At 41.2% G+C, this 18,940-nt stretch overlaps 1 protein-coding gene across 4 annotated transcripts; it reads left to right on the forward strand.

Moving 5' to 3' along the window:
* Positions 1–1,486: 1,486 nt before the first annotated feature.
* Positions 1,487–18,563, forward strand: ZNF839 (zinc finger protein 839). Of its 4 annotated transcripts, none has more exons than XM_043549914.1 (9): positions 1,487–2,467; positions 4,263–5,195; positions 9,377–9,628; positions 10,470–10,562; positions 10,931–11,083; positions 12,951–13,091; positions 15,291–15,429; positions 15,624–15,722; positions 17,163–18,563. In XM_043549914.1, exons 1-9 carry the CDS (start codon positions 1,622–1,624, stop codon positions 18,161–18,163), a joined length of 3,657 nt encoding a protein of 1,218 aa, XP_043405849.1. In that variant the 5' UTR covers positions 1,487–1,621; the 3' UTR covers positions 18,164–18,563. The 4 variants fall into 4 exon arrangements, with proteins under 4 accessions (XP_043405849.1, XP_043405850.1, XP_037756905.1 ...); XM_043549915.1 differs by having other exon boundaries at positions 1,488–2,164; XM_037900977.2 differs by lacking the exon at positions 15,624–15,722 and having other exon boundaries at positions 1,489–2,467.
* The last annotated feature ends 377 nt before the right edge of the window (positions 18,564–18,940 follow it).

An 18,940-nucleotide genomic window follows, 5' to 3' on the forward strand; every position in this document is an offset into this window, starting at 1 on the left:
GCCTCAGAAACAACCCTGACATTATAATCAAAGAGGCTGATAAAGGAGGTGCTGTTGTCATCATGAACAGGTCTGACTACCAAAAGGAGGCTGCCAGACAACTCTCCAATATCAAATTCTACAGGCCACTTTCCTCAGATCTCACTGAGGAATACACTACAAAACTGCACCATCTACTCAGGACACTCCCTACACTAAACAGGAACAAATCAACATACCCTTAGAGCCCCAACTGGGGTTGTTCTATCTACTACCCAAGATCCACAGACCCAGAAATCCTGGATCCACCATCATCTCGGGCATTTGCACTCTCACTGAAGGACTGTCCGGATATGCGGACTCTCTACTCAGACCCTACGCCACCAGCACTCCCAGCTATCTCTGTGACACCACAGATTTCCTGAGAAAACTACGATACCCACACGAGGAAATAAGGAAACAGATCAACAGAGCTAGACATGTACCCAGAAGCCTCCTGCTGCAAGACAAGCCCAAGAAAGAAACCAACAGAACTCCACTGGCCATCACATACAGTCCTCAGCTAAAACCTGTCCAACGCATCATCAGAGATCTACAACCCATCCTGGACAACGATCCCTCACTTTCACAGGTTTTGGGAGGCAGGCCAGTCCTCGCCCACAGACAACCCACCAACCTGAAGCATATTCTCACCAGCAACTACACACCGCACCATAGTAATTCTAACTCAGGAACCAATCCATGCAACAAACCTCGATGCCAACTCTGCCCACATATCTACATCAGCGACACCATCACAGGATCTAACCAGATCAGCCACACCATCACCGGTTCATTCACCTGCACGTCCACTCATGTAATATACGCCATCATGTGCCAACAATGCCCCTCTGTTATGTACATCGGCCAAACTGGACAGTCCCTACGTAAAAGGATAAATGGACACAAATCAGACATTAGGAATGGCAATATACAAAAACCTGAAGGAGAACACTTCAACCTCCCTGGACCCACATTAGCAGATTTAAAGGTAGCCACCCTGCAGCAAAAAAACTTCAGGACCAGACTTCAAAGAGAAACTGCTGAGCTTCAGTTCATTTGCAAATTTGACACCATCCCCTCATGATTAAACAAAGACTGTGAATGGCTAGGCAACTACAAAAGCAGTTTCTCCTTCCTTGGTGTTCACACCTCAACTGCTAGAAGAGGGCCTCATCCTCCCTGATTGAACTAACCTCGTTATCCCTAGCCTGATTCTTGCTTGAATATTTATACCTGCCTCTGGAAATTTCCACTACATGCATGCGACGAAGTGGGTATTCACCCACAAAAGCTTATGCTCCAATACGTCTGTTACTCGATAAGGTGCCACAGGACTCTTTGCTGTTGAATGAGTGTATACCGAATACAACTGTACCACACTGAAGTTCACTGAGTGCCATCGCACAGGAAAACGCTTTTGAAAGTGTCTTGTCCCTGCTGGGCCCCCGTCGTCCATATGACCACGCCCCTTCCATGATGACGTGTCCATGCCGCAGGGACAGCCACCATTGGCTCCTGCGTTGCCGGTTCGTCTAGGTTCGCTCCACACCTTTAAGACCTGGGGGCCGAATGCGTCTCCCACCCCCCGACAGCTGCCAAGATGGCGGCTCCCGGGGATGGGGGCGGCGAGAGCGTGGCAGCGGCATCGCCGCCGTCTCCTGCTGAGGGAGAGCCCCCCGGACCGGCCGCCGCCCGCGGGGCTCTCCACAGCGCGGCGGCCGGGGAGAGGGTTGGCCTGCTGGGACCTGGGTATCTCCCCGGGGCGGTCGCGGCCAGGGGTGACTTGCTGGGTCCGCTGGAGCCTGAGGAGGACGGGGGCCTGCTGGGCCCCCTGGAGGCTGGATCTCCCACCGAGGAGGGAGCGGAGGTGCTGGCGGTGACCGAGGTGCTGGCCCAGAGCCTGGCCGCCAGCTCCTCTGCCGTCGGCACCACTCTCTACCTGGAGCCGGGTGGGAGCCTGGTGCAGGGGGCTGAGCTGAGCGCCGAGGAGCGGCTGGTGGCGGCGACCGAGAACCAGGCCGTTGGGCTGCCGGGGAATTTGCCGGCGGAGAAGAGTCAGGCCGAGCCACTGGCTCAGCTTCCCGGCCAGCAGGCCACAGCGACGCCTCTGGCCCCCGAGGAGCTGCAGAGGGTCATCGAACAAGTGAGCAGGGCCCGAAAGCAGCCTCCACCGTCTCTTCTTCCCTCCTCTGGAGCTGGCATTGGGTCCTTATTGTTGCCTCCTCACCGAGGTGGAGGGTACTCGCTACCCCAGGAGATTAGCCTCGTGCCCCCAGCATCAGGGTTCAGCAGATCCCCACAGGGCTGTAGCCTGACTGCTGCCTCCGGGTCCCAGCCAGTGACTAGTATCATGCACAATGCAGCACAGCAATTGCAGAATGTGGCCCAGCAGGTTGCCCTTCAGCAGGGCAAAGCTATCGGTACCACCAGGTGCCTTGTACACAAGGTAAACGAAGGGGAAGAGGAGATGTCTTAGGAACTCCAAGAGTCAAGTGAATGGGAAAGTGGTCTCCTATATGGAACTGGGCCTGGGCTTTAGAATGTGCTGAACATTGAATAGTCATGGCCCTTTCTCAGTGATGAAACTGTACTGAGTGCCAGTGCACCAGTTCCACTGCTCACCTTAATTTCCTGATCAGTTTAACCTACTTTGGAATTTAGATTTCTCCAGTTTCCTAGTTGGAAGACTGGTGTTGGGAGCAGCTCAGTTTCTAACAAGGTAGAGCGTATACTGTTGAATGGAGGTGACAGGCGCTGGTCAGCATGACCTATGTTCTAGTCTGTCAGAATAAGCACAGGTGTCCAGCATGATTTGGAAGAACTACTTTACAGTGACTGGGCCAACATAACCTGTCAGTCTAGTGTATCCGGCAACTGAGTGTTTGGGGTACTTAGTTCATGCTAGTCCATTGATCTATGGGGATTTTTTTTATTACAGTGGCTGCCTGCTATACTTGAGATTTTAAAGCTGTTTCTATTATAACTTTTGTTTTCATGCACTCTTTAACTTTCCCAAATATTTTCCTTTTGGGCTAAGATTTTCCATGCTTGGTTCTTGCCCAATAGTAACTTTAAAAAAAAAAAAAAAAAAAGTAACATCCATTCGGCTGTGTTTGTATTACGGAAAACTGTTTTTTAAAAACAGAAAAATCTTTGTTCACACTCTTCTTGTAATAGAAACATTTGAAGTTTGAAATTAGATGTCTGGACTGAATTTAGACTGTCAGCTCTTTGGGGCAGGGACTATATTTTTTTGTTCTGTCCTTTCATACAGTGCTTAGCACAATGGGATCCTGGTCCATGATTAGAGTTTCTGGGCATCACTGTAATACAAATAATAATAATAATAGTCTTTGAGGAATAGTATTTGCTTAATTTGGGGCGGGGGGGATTATTTGACAAAACTAGAATCAATTAACTTGTAGAATTTTTTTTAAATGGAGAGCTGTCCATTTAAGCCTTGATCTAGCAAAGCACTTAATCATGTGTTTGTACAGCATCAGAGGGATTATTCCTGTGCTTGCACTCTGGCATGTGCTTAAGTGCTTTGATGAGTGGTTTGCAGCTAGAGAAGTGGACACTTTTCAAGTAAGAGGCAATAGACAGGCTTTGACTCTTCCTCAGTCCCTTGCTAACCCTGTGGTGTGATTTAAAAAAAAAAAACCAAACAAGACCATAAATAAATAGGGTGGAGAGAGGAGGACAGACAGGAGGTGATAGGCCGGTGGCCTGAGTTGTTTATATCATCTTATGGATTTTTTGAACTGTGCATTTATTAGAGTATAACTGTGGCCTAATACTTGGCCTGCAAAATTAATAGACAGTAGTTGTCCTGTGGGTGAGATGTGCTTGTTCAGTTTACAAATTCAGCATAGGTCTAGAGCTTGCAACTGAATCTGCCCATGTGAACCCCATTGACTTCAACAGGGCTCTGCCCAACAGATCCATTTGCAGAAATTATTCCTTAGTTTTTGGCAACTAAATTCATGGTTGATAGACATTACAAATAAAACAGTGATATGATATACAAAGTAAACTGAAATTCCTTATCTAAGCAACAAATGCAACTGTATCATAATTTAGTAGCTGGAAGGAAGGAAATATGTACCTTGAGGGTTGTAAGAAAACTGGATGATATATCTAGTTTCTTCATGTTTCACTGTAAGGTCTTATACACAAAGATGTAAAATCTTGATAAATAATATTGTACTTTTACATTCTCAACTTTTTTCCCCCTAAAGCAATTAGAAGCCATTTGTGTTCAAGTGCAGCCGGGGCAGATGAAGGAAAATGAAAAGCCAGTGCCACCTCTTGCAGAAGTCCAGTCCAAAGCTATAACACCGAGTCAGCCAGTTGGTAGGAATTGTGGTCTGTCTAGACTTAATATTATTAATCCCCAGATTATTAGGATACAGCCTGTAACAGGAACTGAGCAGCAACAGTTTTTCTTGCATAGTTCTTCTGAGCCTCCAGTTCAGCTACTTGTGCAGAGACCGTTAGCCCCTGATGGACCAGTGTCAGTAAATAAGATTCCCACACACCAGACATTGAATGGACAAAAAACTACATGTGCCGCAGTGTCTGCTACTGAGTCTCAAAATGTTACTTTGGTGGCAGCCAGTTCAGCAAATACTCTTATCTCGAGCCTTGAGAAAAAGCAAAAAGAAGAACTAAAGCTAAAAAAATCTTTGAAAGTGAAGACTCGTTCTGGACGGATTTCACGTCCTCCAAAATATAAAGCGAAAGATTATAAATTCATTAAAACAGAGGATTTGGCCGACGGTCATCAGTCTGATTCTGATGACTATTCTGAACTAAGCATAGAAGATGACGATGAGGGGAAAGCAAAGGGAACGGATGCATTATTCGATCCTTTGAATTATAACCTGAAGCCCAAAATGTTTAAATGTCAGACTTGTGAAAAATCCTACATAGGAAAAGGAGGATTAGCACGACATTATAAACTTAATCCAGGTCACGGACAATTGGAGTCTTCACAGCAAAAAGTTTCTATGAATAAAACTAACAGAAGTGTGTTTCTGGATATTTCTGGAGGAGCAGAAGATGAAACTGTGAGTCTGACACTCTCGCAACCAATTGCTGTCACTTTAAATAATGAAAATTCGCTAGCTATTGGTTTGGAAGAAACTGCTTCTTCACAGAGTGAGCAACAGGTAAAGTAGTAGTTTGCTTTCTGCATAATACGCAGTTTCATAAACAATATAAAGGCAATTTCACTCCAACATTATTGCAATTTTAGAACCTTATTCTACACTAATTCATATTCTGAATTCCTATTGCTGGCAATTGGAATTCTTTACATAGATTGAAGGTAGTGACCTAGGTGCATGACCAAAAGAGAATAGGAATGAATTAGGAAAAGTTGCAATCTGCTTGTCTGAAACTGCAATAAATATGTATGACCATTGGTTAAGTTTTAAAATAAACAACAAACGAACAAAAAATTGTAGTGACCTGCACGGGGAGAATAAGACTTAGACTTTGTAACTAACCTCACTTATTTCTCAGCTTTCACATAAGGAAAAAACACTGTGCAGTTCATGTATATTTTATTTTAAAAGGCTTAAAAAAACCCACCTTCTATATTCAGGAGTCAGTTTGACCCATCACTGAAATACCGCCTCTGCTGGGTTGAAACTCAGCTGTCAGTGGACAGCTATGCTGTGTAGTGTACTGTTGGAAGTGAAGCATGACTTCTGCAATTGAAACTATAGAGAGAAATCTAGGGTAGGTAGAATACAATTTCCTGAGTTAGAAAAATAAGTAGTTTCAGTTGGAGAGGTTCCAGGAAACTGGTTTTAAACTGTCCATTTCATAGTAAAGTGCATTTGTCAATAGAAATGAATGGTCTTTGTAACCTTTTTGCTGCGAAAGAAAGTCTCCACTGTAAACAGTGGAGATATAATTGTATCAAACTGCCTTTTTAGGAAGACTGTTCTTTTGGATGCAGCAATGTTATATTTGTTGTGTTTTTGTGAATGTGATGTTGCTTCCAGAAGTGTGAATGTGGGTAGTCTGAGACATAGCAAGGTTAGTAGATAATTACAAACACAAAGCAGAGTTTTCTACAACTTAAAAGAACAGAAAGCTCCATGAAGTCAACTGACTCATTATGTAGATCTAATTTGCCTGTGATGGGGACTTAAGAAAAACCTAAAAATGGTCTTTTGAATTTATTTTGCCATAAAATCTTTAGGACTGTTGATTGGCTGAATATAGTGCTACAGAAAATCTGAAATTTCTATCTGACAAATATGAGCCACACAAAATTTCCCCTTGGTAACTGAATGACTTACTAGTCTATAAATTGACTTAATTATTGTCGCGGCTTCAGTCACCAGGCTAGATACTTTTTTTCCTTGTCCTTTCTTTTTTTTTTTGTCAAATAACTATATTTTTTGTCCAAAGCCATTGTCAGTTATGATCTTTATCAAAAAACATTAAGAGGATTATCAATACAGATAGATTATGGAGGAAGAGTAGCACCAGTGACCCACACTTCAAATTAAAAACTTCAGTCGCAGTTGAATGAATTTGGTAATTTGCATCTAGTCCTTGATAGGTAAAACTGCACTAAATTTGCGAAATCTGTGCAAAGAGTGGGGATATTGTTGGAGCGTAAGCAAGAGGTATTGAAGGTTAGGACTAAGATGCGTTCATAGAACTTAGAGGACACTTGAATTATTGTAACATTAATGTGATCAGGCAATTTATAAATATCTTCAAATGGTAATTAATCTTTGGGACATTAATTTTAATATTCTAGCTAGCTAGTGGCTTTCAGTGAGAGATTCTTGGACTCTGTTTTGCCAACTTTTTTCCATGGTAGCTTTGAGACTATTTTTGAAAATTTATATTTTTGTAACTTCTTTTGGTGTAGTGAATATTGTAGTCCTGCATGTCCATTGTTTACTGTTGCTTAAATAGCTTGATTTTGTTTGTATTGAGACCACAACAACAGTTTTAAAAAATGATCTGGAAGAAGGGGTAAACAGTGAGGTGGCAAAATTTGCAGATGATACAAAACTACTGAAGATGGTTAAGTCCAAAGCAGACTGTGAAGAGTTACAAAGGAATCTCACAAAACTGGGTGACTGGGCAACAAAATGGCAGATGAAATTCAATGTTGATAAATGCAAAGTAATGCACATTGGAAAACATAATCCCAACTATACATATAAAATGATGGGCGTCTAAATTAGCTATTACCACTACTCTTGGAGTCATTGTGGGTAGTTCTCTGAAAACATCCACTCAGTGTGCAGCGGCAGTCAAACAGAATGTTGGTAATCATTAAGAAAAAGTTAAGATAATAAGACAGAAAATATATTACCTCTATATAAATACATGGTATGCCCACATCTTGAATACTGCATGCAGATATGGTCACCCCATATCAAAAAAGATATATTGGAATTGGAAAAGGCTTAGAAAAGGGCAACAAAAATGATTAGGGGTATGGAACAGCTTCTGTATGAGGAGAGATTAATAAGACTGGGACTTTTCAGCTTGGAAAAGAGACGACTAAGGGGGGGATATGATAGAGGTCTATAAAATCATGACTGGTGTGGAGAAAGTAAATAAGGAAGTGTTATTTACTCCTTCTCATAACACAAGAACTAGGGGTCACCAAATGAAATTAATAGGCAGCAAGTTTAAAACAAACAAAAGGAAGTATTTCTTCACACAACGCACAGTCAATCTGTGGAACTCTTTGCCAGAGGATGTTGCGAAGGCCAAGACTATAACAGGGTTCAAAAATGAACGCGACAAATTCATGGTGGATAGGTCCAACAATGGCTATTAACCAGGATGGGCAGGGATGGAGTCCCTAGCCTCTGTTTGCCGGAAGCTGGGAATGGGTGAGGGGATAGATCACCTGATGATTACCTGTTCTGTTCATTCCTTCTGGGGTACCTGGGATTGGCCACTGTCAGAAGACAGGATACTGGGCTAGATGGACCTTTGGTCTGACCCAGTATGGGCGTTCTTATGTTCTTAAAAATAGGGAAACATAAGATTCAGGGTAGCCTGAACTTGACCTCCTGTGCTCACTGCAGAAACTGTTTGTTTGACAGTATTTTGGGGGAAAGCTGAAGGTATAGTGTCTGGAATAGGGGATAGTTTCTTTGGTATTCTGGCTGGCTGAGTTAATTTGTTTCATTCCATATGATTGTTTAATGCTGCTGCTGCATTGAGTCTGTTATTCATATATGAACTTAATACTGCTGAGCATAAGCGCTGACTCCGTGGGTGCTTCAGGGCTGGAGCACCCATGGGGAAAAATTAGCGGGTGCTCCACACCCACTGGCAGCCAAGCCCCCTCCTCCTTGCCTCCTTCCCCCCACCGAGCGTGCTGCGTCCCTGCACCTCCCCCTCCCTCCCAGCGCTTCCCACCCCCCACCCCCGCCACCTAACAGCTGTTTGGCGGCGCTTAGGACTTTCCGGGAGGGAGGGGGAGGAGTGGGGATGCAGCACGCTCAGGGCAGGAGGTGGAGAAGTGGTGGGGTAGGGGAAGGGGGTGGAATGGGGTGGGAAGGGGGTAGGGACTTTGGGGAAGGGGTGGAATGGGGGCAGGGCAAGGGCAGTGCATGAGTGGGGCCAGGGGTTGGGGAGGGTCGAGCACCCACCAGGCAGAGGCAAAGTTGGCACCTATGCTGCTGAGTGGTCATTATGATATTGTAAAACTAACCATCAGGGCAACTAGAGCTTTTTGTTTAGATCTATTATACTATTGTTTAAATCTAAATTAATAATATAAAACCATTTTATTTCATCTTTTAAAATAAGATACCATCTTTGAATCAGAAAGCACTTTGACAAGACCGTAGGCTACTCTTGTTTATGATCAAATTCCCTTTGTGTTGTGTATAATGCTTAATGGATCGGCAGGAGAACTAACATTACAAATAGTGACAACAAATTACAGAAGCAGGTGTGTCCCTAGCCTCTTCCTGATTTAATCCTGCAAATACTAATGCAGCTATACTTACTCATATCAAATAATACTGAAATTGCATAGTAAATGAAACTAACTTGAAGTTAAGAACATAATGGCCATACTGGGTCAGACCAATGGTCCATCTAGCCCAGTATCCTGTTTTCCGACAGTGGCCAATTCCAGGTGCTTCACAGGGAATGAACAGAACAGGCAATCAGGTGATTGTCCTGTTGTCCATTCCCAGCATCTGGCAAAGAGAGGCTAGGGATACTCAGAGCATTTGGTTGAATAATTTCGCTAAATATTTTAAACTGAGATTTTCTCAGCAGCATATTGAGGGAGGGAGACTGTTTTAATGATTCTTGGTTTTTTTTTTTTTTTTTTTTTATAAAGACTGGTAAATCTGCAGCAGACAGACCTTTGTTGGCAGCACAACAAAATGAGACTGATCTAGTACATCAGGGACCTGGAATGCCAAATGGACCTGGAAGACCCAGACGACCTAAAAGACGTGGCCGACCGAGGATGACTGGAAGATCAATTTGTTCGGGAAGACTTAGTAGACCTGGTCGGTCTCCTTCTAAGTCGCTTAGTAATGTGGCAACAGAACACATCATATTTAGAAGAAAGGCTGGACTAAAAGAGGTACGGTTCCCTTCTGCAATTATTTCATATGTACCTTTTTCCCCCACCTGCTGCCAAAATCTGATAAATTTAATCAAAATGTAGTGAGGATGTACTTTCCAAGGAGCTGCTGTATGTTTGACATATAGCTAGACATGTATGTGCGTAAATGAGGAGCCCTGGGGATTATTTAAATACCAAAGTTAAATTTTAAATAAGTTTTTAAGCAAAACATATAAATCAAGTTATTGGTTAAAAAAAAAAAAAAAAAAAAAAAAATCTGTATCTTTTAAGAAACCGGCCCTGTGGATAATAATTATTGGCCTCTTAGTAATTTGATGCACTCTTGGCTCTGTTTTGGGGAAAAATAATTAGTAGTGCCACTGCTACTATGTGTGTCTATTAATGTATAAAAATTATGTGTAATAAAAATGAGTCCATCTTATTCTAAAAATACTTTTCTTACAATCTAAGTAATTGTCATGTTTTTCTGAGCTTCCTGCACATCACTGTGGATTGAGCTTGTGTTTCTGCTTATTTGCTTAATTCATTAAGGTCTACTTTTCTTTTCATATAAGTACACAGTTGTTACTGAGACTGATCATTAACTGCTTGTGTTGAAAGAATGGACCATACTCTTAACTTTTGTGGTCAAATATTTACATTCACATTTATTCTTAAAAGCCACTTAATTTTATTGATCCTGTAAAAGAAAGTGAATTGGTCCTTACCACATGCCATTTCTTTAATAGTGACTATTGGGTCCTGTAGTGGAGAACTAAGATTTTACATTATGAATTAAGGGATGATTAGCATATATTGGCTTTTTTCCCCTTAAAGAAACTATTTTGGTGTTTACCAGCTAATCCAACAATGTGACAATGAAGATTTAATGGAGCTGGCCCTTCCCCGCCTGACAAAGCTTGTTACTGTGTTTGAATTTCTACTGATGAAGGTGAGCTTTTCTCATCATGTACATATATTAAATTATTGGAGATTTTATCATTCATGTACACCATGAAAACTTCTCTGGGAATTAATCTTAGTTCCCTGTGTTAGACATATGAAGGCTGAAGACATTTTAGAGTTCACCCTTGAGTCTCATGTAGTTAAAGATTGATAGTTTGCCAGATTATACTTTTAATTTTTGCTGCCTGCTTCATCAGTGCTATTTCTGAAGATTTTACAATCCTTTCATTTCTGGACTGATTGGTAAGGTTAATAAAATGAGGATTGAAAAAAGTGCTAAGCAAAACAAATCTATATGTTGCTTATTTAATTAATTATATTTCATATTTAATGTTCTTGCTTGCTTCTATTTAGGTTGAAAAAGGTTACCCAGCAAAAGCCTTTTTTCCAGATGTTTATAGAGAATTTGAAGAGTTACATAATATGGTAAAGAAAATGTCTCAAGACCATTTCAGTAATTCTGATTTTCTGAGTTATCAGCAACCTGTGGAAATAAAAGATCCCAAGGTAAGAGGACACATTTTGGAGGGGGTATTTTAGGGAATGTTCAGCAATGTTTCTCTCTTGCTAAGCATTATATAGCATAAGTGAACAGAAAAGCAACTTCCTGGTAAGAGAAAATGGAGATAAAGTGTAAACTGAAGGACACATATCAAAAGATTTAAAGATATTTATCTTTTGGAATTTGATCAGTAATAAAAAATATTTGATTAAACCACAGCCTTAGTTGATATCTGACTACAAATTACAAAATGCAAATCAAAACTCCAGGTGCTTAGAGTAATGTGAAGCTATGCTTCGCTGCCAGGGGTACTTTGGTGACTCAACATAATCTCTGATGGACAGTAGCATTAACAGAATCCCATCCCATGTTTGGCTAGAAAGGAAGTGGCCAAGACATGAAGCCCTTGGGGATGAGCTAAAATAATTGGTATTTGAGGATCTGACAGAGATGCAAAGAGCCTCCTGCAGACAAATCCATTGTATTTGCCAAAGTTTATTTTCTAGTAAACATTACAGTTTAAAGATGCCCTATAATTGAACCATTTGAAAATGTATTTATTTTTAATTTTTCAATGAAAGTATAAATTCAGCAAGCTCGTTAACAGAACATAATCAAACTGAGGCATGTAACACAACAAAGATTTGCTCCTTTAATAGCTTTTTCAGTTTTTAAAGCTTGTTTGTGCAGATCATAATACAAATGTGTGCTGGTGTAAAGAGTTCAATTTTTCCAGACGCTACTTCACTTCTTAGCATTGGGTGAGAGAGAGAATTATATTGGAATCTCTCACATCTCTTACAGTTCCTGATGCTTGGAATGAAATGACTCTCTACAAGTAATGATGTATCACTGTTGAATTTTCAGTAGTGAATAACACTATTTTGTACATATTACTGCTGGCAAAACTTTTAAAGTACAAGAAACATGATCAGTATTTTACAAGGCACAAAAGACCGTCTCTGCTCCAAAGATCTTAATTTGAGTGAGACCAAGAGAAGACAGGACAAACTGGAAAATCCAGGGGAGGAAGGGAAGAGAGGAAATAGAGTAATCCTCAGTAAAAATGAAATACAGTATGCAGTTTTAGCATTGGCTAATCGAATATTTGTTTTTCAGAATAAATCGTGGCAGAATCGTAATATATACCAAAAGTTTGCCTTTATTACTATTACATGTGTTCATCTGACTTTATCTCGTGCAATTGCTCAATCATGATGTTTCCTCTTTGGAGAAATGAAATTGTACCAATTTAAAGGGACACTGTCAAGGTTGGTAGGCCCAAAATTTGACCTACCTTTTTTGCTTCTCTTTGCAAAGTCCATGTATAATACTTTGATTTTTTTTTTTTAAACACATGCTGTAATGTGCTTTAAAAAAAAAAAAAAGTCCAGCATTCATGAGAAACCCTATACTAACAAATCAATGTGTTCACAAAATAGAGCAAAAATTGGTAAGAGAATGTGTTCGGAGTCTGAAGATACAAAGGGATTTAAAAAAATAAAGACTGGGAAAACTTTAAGTCATGAGCAAACTTTAGTGTCCTTTGTTAAACTCTGCTGTTCAGTAACTTACTCTGGTACTGTGAGCCATATCCACTACATTCCTAGTTCTTGCTCTAAGCTTACCTTCTTGATTTTTACTTTTAGCTGTTATATAAGAGATGCTTAATCTGAATGGAGGCTAATTGTAGAAGTTATTGTAATCTAAAATAGCTTAAGAAGCTGTATATATGTTTTGACTGATAGAGTGGACCCCAGTGTTGAATGTCTTTCTAGATCAGTTTTAGAAACATATTTGACTATATAAGTATTGAAAATTTGGTGTTGGAGAAACCACACTTATATTTTGTTATCCCAAATTATTTTATAGGTTGCTGAATCACTAGGAATTACAGAGAAGCTTCTTGGAAAACAAAAGTTACAAGCTATAGACTCCTCCACACAATGTATGATTAAAACAGTTGGTGAACAAATGTTTACAGAGATATCAGGGAAAAAACGAGCAAATGAGGTACAGAATAATTGTGAACTTAATATATAAACAAGTTAAAGCCTCTTAAAATATGGTAATGTGAATATTCAAGAAATAAATTATAACAGTGTTACCTGACTTCTATTAAAGTGACGGCTCCAGATATAACTGAGTTTTCTGAGTCAATAACACTGAAATATTGGATTGGAGGGTATTTAAGAAGAGATCAAAATTAGCTAGGTAAAGAGCTTAGCTTTTCAGTGTGTTTCTGCCCTTACTCCTTCATTAAGGATGTGCTACTCCTGGGGACTGGGTTCAGCTGCCCCCCGCCCAGCTTCATCTGTGGGACTCTGGGGGTGGGCTTCAGCACCCTCCCTGCTCCGGTGTTGGGCTCTGGGCTTCAGCCCCCTCCTGCATTGTACCCATGGGGCTCTGGCTCTGGGCTTCAGCCCAGGGCAGTGGTACTTCAGCAGGGCTGACCTAATTGGGAGCTGTGGTCAGGAGAGAAGGAGTTGGGTGAAGCTGGGGTGCAAGGCTGTGGAAGGGAGCTTGGGGCAATGGGGTGTGGGGGAAGCAGCAAGGTCTGGGGGCAGAGAAGGGCCAGGAGAATCTGTGGGGGGCCAAGGGAGGCAGCAGAAAAAAACCCTACATAAATAAATTGAAATGATTTGGACATGTATGTGCATATTTATTTGTTTTTCCTAAAGATTATTAAGTATTATAGGAAAATTTGTCAGAGTGGCCACCAGCAAGAGTTCATGGGCGCATTCTGAGGCCACCAAACATTTTTGGTGAGAACCCCTGATCTAAAGCAGGATCTGGCAGGCTGACCTGAAGTATCATGCTGTTGGAAGAGAACAGTAGCTTGGTTGGAAAAGGTGGGCTGGCCAGCATGCACATTTAAGTAGTGGAGGAGAAGTGAGTGCTGCAGCTAATTAGGCTAACAGTGGTGAGTGAAACCAGCCCATTTGTTTCTGAAAGGATCAGATTAGCATATTTAATCTGTTGCCTGTGGCTGTAGCAGTGAGCAGATAGTTTCTTCTCCTCTGATGGCAGCCTCAGTTCAGACTTGGTTTACTCTGTACTACAGAGTTAGGTTGATGTAAGGCACTTATGTCGACGTAATTATGTCAGTGTCTACAGTAGAATGCTGCTTCCACCCAAGTAAGTGACCTGCTACTCCGACATAACAGCTCCACCTCCATGAGAGGCGTAGCACTTCTGTTGGTTTAGTTAGGGTGACGCAGTGTCCATGCAGACACTGTTACTTACATCACCTCTTGGCTGTCATTCTGTCAGCAGCACCTGCTTATAACTTGGAGCTGTGAAATTGACAAGAATGTCAATTTCACACTGGTAGTCTTGGTTCTGTGAAATTGAGCCTGGCCAATTTCTTGTCTCCAGCTGTGAGCCTTGCCCAGTGCTGAGCTCCCAGTGTTCTCAGAGCACCACTGCTCTGAGTCAGAGACAATAACAACCGTGAAATGGACAAGAATGTCAATTTCCCTGCTGGTAGGCTCCATGCTGTGAAATTGAACCAGTTGGACTCATCCTGTTATCCCGAGGCCGGGGCTCCAGCTGTGAGCCCCACGTGGCTGTTAGTGTGCCATGTTGGCTGTCAGTGCCCTGCAATGCCCCACTTTAGTCAGTGCAAGCGCTCCTCGTGAGGATGTGCTCCACTGGCTGAAGGAAGGCAATGTGATACCAATAGCCGACTGAATTACCATGGTGGCCATAAGTCAACCTAAATAAGTCGTCCTAATTTTGTACAGTAGACGAGCCCTCAGAGCTATCTTTAGAGAGGAGTGATGGCAGCATCTTCCCTTTTCTGCCTGTGCTTAAACTTATGACCTTGTCAGCCTTCCCACCCCAACTCACACTTCTCATATCAGGGAGTTCACTGCCCTTTACTGAAGCTGGAGACGGGAGGGAGGAGAGATTTTCTTCTATAGTAGGTACTACTTGTGTGTGAGCTGTCCCAGATCTTATTAGTGAGACTTCTCTCAGACCCATCCCTCAAATTGTGAAGCAAGGCCAGGTTTATTAAAAGACTTCAAAACTAAAAGACAAGAAAACATCTTTAAAAAGTTCTAGATTGTGTTTAGAATTTATTTTAAGGGCCTCCTAGCTTTGAAAAACTGTTGTAGGTGGGAGTAATGTTTCACTTAATACTGGAAAAGATTACAAATTGTCTGTTTCTGCAAGTGATATCGAATCTGCTAGGTTTTATATTGACAGAGTTCATATGAAGAACTGTTGCCATCAGCTAAAAGGACCAGAGTAGAAGGCATATTGGAGAATGTGAAAGATGTTTATGCTAGCCAAAATGGAGAAGAGGAAAAGAGCTGGAACTTGTCTACACTGACTACAGAAGACGGTAACATTTAACTTCTAACTTACCAACTCTGTTCTGTTTATGGTGAATGTCAGTTAATTCCATTATCTTGTGTTGTCTCTAAAGATGTATGACCATGCCTTCAACTTAGTCTTGCACTTGTTTCTGTAGGTCCTTAAATGATTGTTTAGCTGAGAAGTTTGAATTAAGAATATTATTTATTTGTATTATCATAGTGTCTAGGAGCCCCTATCATGGACCAGGATCCCATTGTACTAGGGACTGTACAAACACCGAAAAGACAGAATGTGGGGCAGAGTGTAGAGCAAATCAGTGTAAGAACTATATCTTTTTATATAGCTGTTCTTTTGCCACTAGTACAAGCTTCTGTGCTTTAGCTCATTTGATTTTTGCCCCTTCTTCCCTTTCACTTTTTTAGATATTTCTCATCCTTTAAAGGATCCCTCCCAAGACCACATTCCTCTTAGTTCATTTACAAGAGGATTTTCTGCTGTACTTCCATTTGTTTAAAAATTCAGTAAAGTTAAACAGTATCTGATTCATTAGCACTTCCGCTAAGGTTTGTGTTAGTTTAAGGTGCAGCTCCACTTTAAAACCTAACTATATAAAAATGGCACTTTCTTACCTGACAGGTCTCCTGTGTAGTCAATATGTTAATGACAAAAACAAGTTTTGACTCTTGTTAACCATGAAGAGGAAACAGCTAAAATTGAATGAGTTGGCATATCAGTATTTGTTACTGAGTTTGATTTTTTTACTAAGGTCCCATCGACTCTACCTGTGAAAACCTATTAAAGTAACAAAGTTGCACAGGTGCAGGAGGCAAGATTTTGGAGGAGGCATAGGAAGTCAGTCTGCGTACACACGGCTAGAATGCTAGGTGCACTTGCATCATCTCTGTAAACAGTTCTGTTAATAAACAGTCAGATTAATTTTAGGAACATACAGTCTTCTCATGTTATTACCCAGCATGTGGTATGTGTAACATCTACCCTCTATAGCAGTGGTGGGCAACCTGCGGCCCACGGGCTGCACGCGGCCCATCAGGGTAATCCACTGGCGGGCTGCAAGACATTTTGTTTACACTGACTGTCCACAGGCACAGCTGCCCGGAGCAACCAGTGGCTGCGGTTCACCATTCCCTGCCAATGGGAGCTGCGGGAAGTGGCATGGGTTGCAGGGACATGCTGGATGCCACTTGCCACAGCTCCCATTGGCCAGGAATGGCGAACCACGGCCACTGGGAGCTGTGGGCGGCCATGCCCGTGGACAGTCAACATAAACGAAATGTCTTGCAGTCTGCCAGCAGATTACCTTGACGCTTTGGGAAAAGCAAAAGGGGCATAATTTGGCTGCTGTTGTATCTTTTATTACTAGTATCATGCACGATGGAAAGAACCCAGCATATCTTTGATCACAGGCCGTTTTCAGGACTCTGACAAAAAAACAACCACCACCCTCTCATAAACTAAGATCGTTTGATATGGAGCCATTGGGAGAATAAATATGGAACCTACCAGAGCTACTTCTAGAACCTGAGTAGAAGTATACTTCTGATATTTTAGAAAGTATTTTTTTACTGTTATTCATATGGGCAATAGCATAATTCTGTTCCAAGAATCCTCCACTACTTGATGGGAGGGAAAACTAGATAAAATCTTAGAAAGATGCTTGTAGAAAATTACTTTTGAGAGTCCAAAATCATATTGTTGTACAACACGCTGTAACTTTTTTTTTCCCCCTCAACTGTTCAGGTTTTAATCCACTAAATGGGGTGTCTGTGCTTTCCGAAGACAGCGGTATTACTCCTAGCACAACTGGAAGTGCAAAGCATACAGGTGAGCAACGTAAACCATTTGATTTAGAAACTAGAACTAACTCTGCAAATTCAGATATCTTTCAGTCCATGAGAATGGAATGCTCTCAACCCGTAAGTATACAGGGACCAGATAGTACAAGTAACACATCTCCACCATGTACTGAAGTACTGTTGCATGCTGAGGCAGATAACTCACCAGAAGAATTTGTTCAAGCACATTTTGTAAATGAGAACACAGCAGGTGGACTGACAAGTTCTGAATTTTGTAACTGCATGGTATCAGAAGATGTGATTGATAATCAGAGTACCAACTTGTCAATGAATGAGGAAAGTGATCATAATGGAAAATATCAGAAACTTCAGCAAGATGAAGAAAACCAGAGTTACACTAATACCAGTGAACAGTCTGAACAACTTAATGATGCCGATATTGCTGATCAGATGCAGCAGCTTGAAAAAGTCTTTTCAACAAGCATTGTGCCAGTAGACCATTCATACAAGACTCAAACTGACCCACATCAGAATCCTGTACAGGAAACCTCCATATCCATTCGGGAGAATCTTGAAAGTTCAATTAAAAACTTGAATGAATTCTCTTGTGGGCTAGAGGAACAACATGCTGGACAACATGAGCTAGCAGTTACTGTAGGTGAAACTGTAGCCTTTGAGATTGCTGATGAGAGCCATGAATTCTTGTCTCAGGGACACGAACAGATCTTTATTCAGACTGCAGATGGGCTTATTCTATCTCATCCAGGTACTGCTGTTCTGTCTCAAGCAGAAGGCATTGTGATTGTAACTAATGCTGACGGTACTACAATGCACATTCGCACCCCTGAGGGGGTTCCTTTGGAAACTGTGGAAGCACTACTGGCAATGGAAGCGGATGGCCAAAGTGAAGATATTTTGCTCTCGCAAAGTGAAGTGGAGCCATAAATATAAACACTTGTTTTATTTATACATGCTTTCTTCTGGAAAAGACTGATCATATCAAATGTATATTTTTCTAATGTGAATATTGAAATTAACTTATTTGTAAACATTTCTATGACATGTACTTTTTTATAACTTATGTTCATATTAGCAGTATTGCAACCAAAAATTCTAAGGAATGACTTTTGATTCAACTTGTGCTCTTAATTGACTGTGTGTGAGGGGACGTGTGGATACCTGTCAACCTTAGTTTTGATGCACTGTTACCTTTTTTGTTATATACAGTTTTACCCTTTGGCCCAACAGAAATGCAATATAATGTGTTGCACTGCCTGTTGTCAGTGATATGCTGTATACTGGCAACCTGTACATGGGCAAAATAAAAACATTAAAAGGAGCTGTATTTTCTGTATATTAGAGGTTTTATCTTACCTGTACTAGAGCATTTTATCTTAATTGCACTTTGAATATTCAAGTTAACTTATTTTATTAGTGCACGTGACTTGTCACAGAAATGTATAACTGGAAAAATAACTTATCAGCATTTCAGTATTCCAAGTAAACTTTCGTTTTTCAAAAATAATACTGTGAAAGGTGACAGTATAAACTCCCAGATCACAACACAGATCAGCATGGGCTACTATCCAGGCTTGACTTCTGTAAGATAGCAGGCAAAGATACCAGTCCTGTAGAACCCCAAAGCATTATCTGATTCCTGCTAACGTTCTGAAGAGTATCTGACCAGGTTTGTTTAAGATGCAAGGTAAAGTCAAATAGTGC

Source organism: Chelonia mydas, chromosome 6, assembly GCF_015237465.2.
Source record: "Chelonia mydas isolate rCheMyd1 chromosome 6, rCheMyd1.pri.v2, whole genome shotgun sequence".
Lineage (NCBI taxonomy): Eukaryota > Metazoa > Chordata > Testudines > Cheloniidae > Chelonia > Chelonia mydas.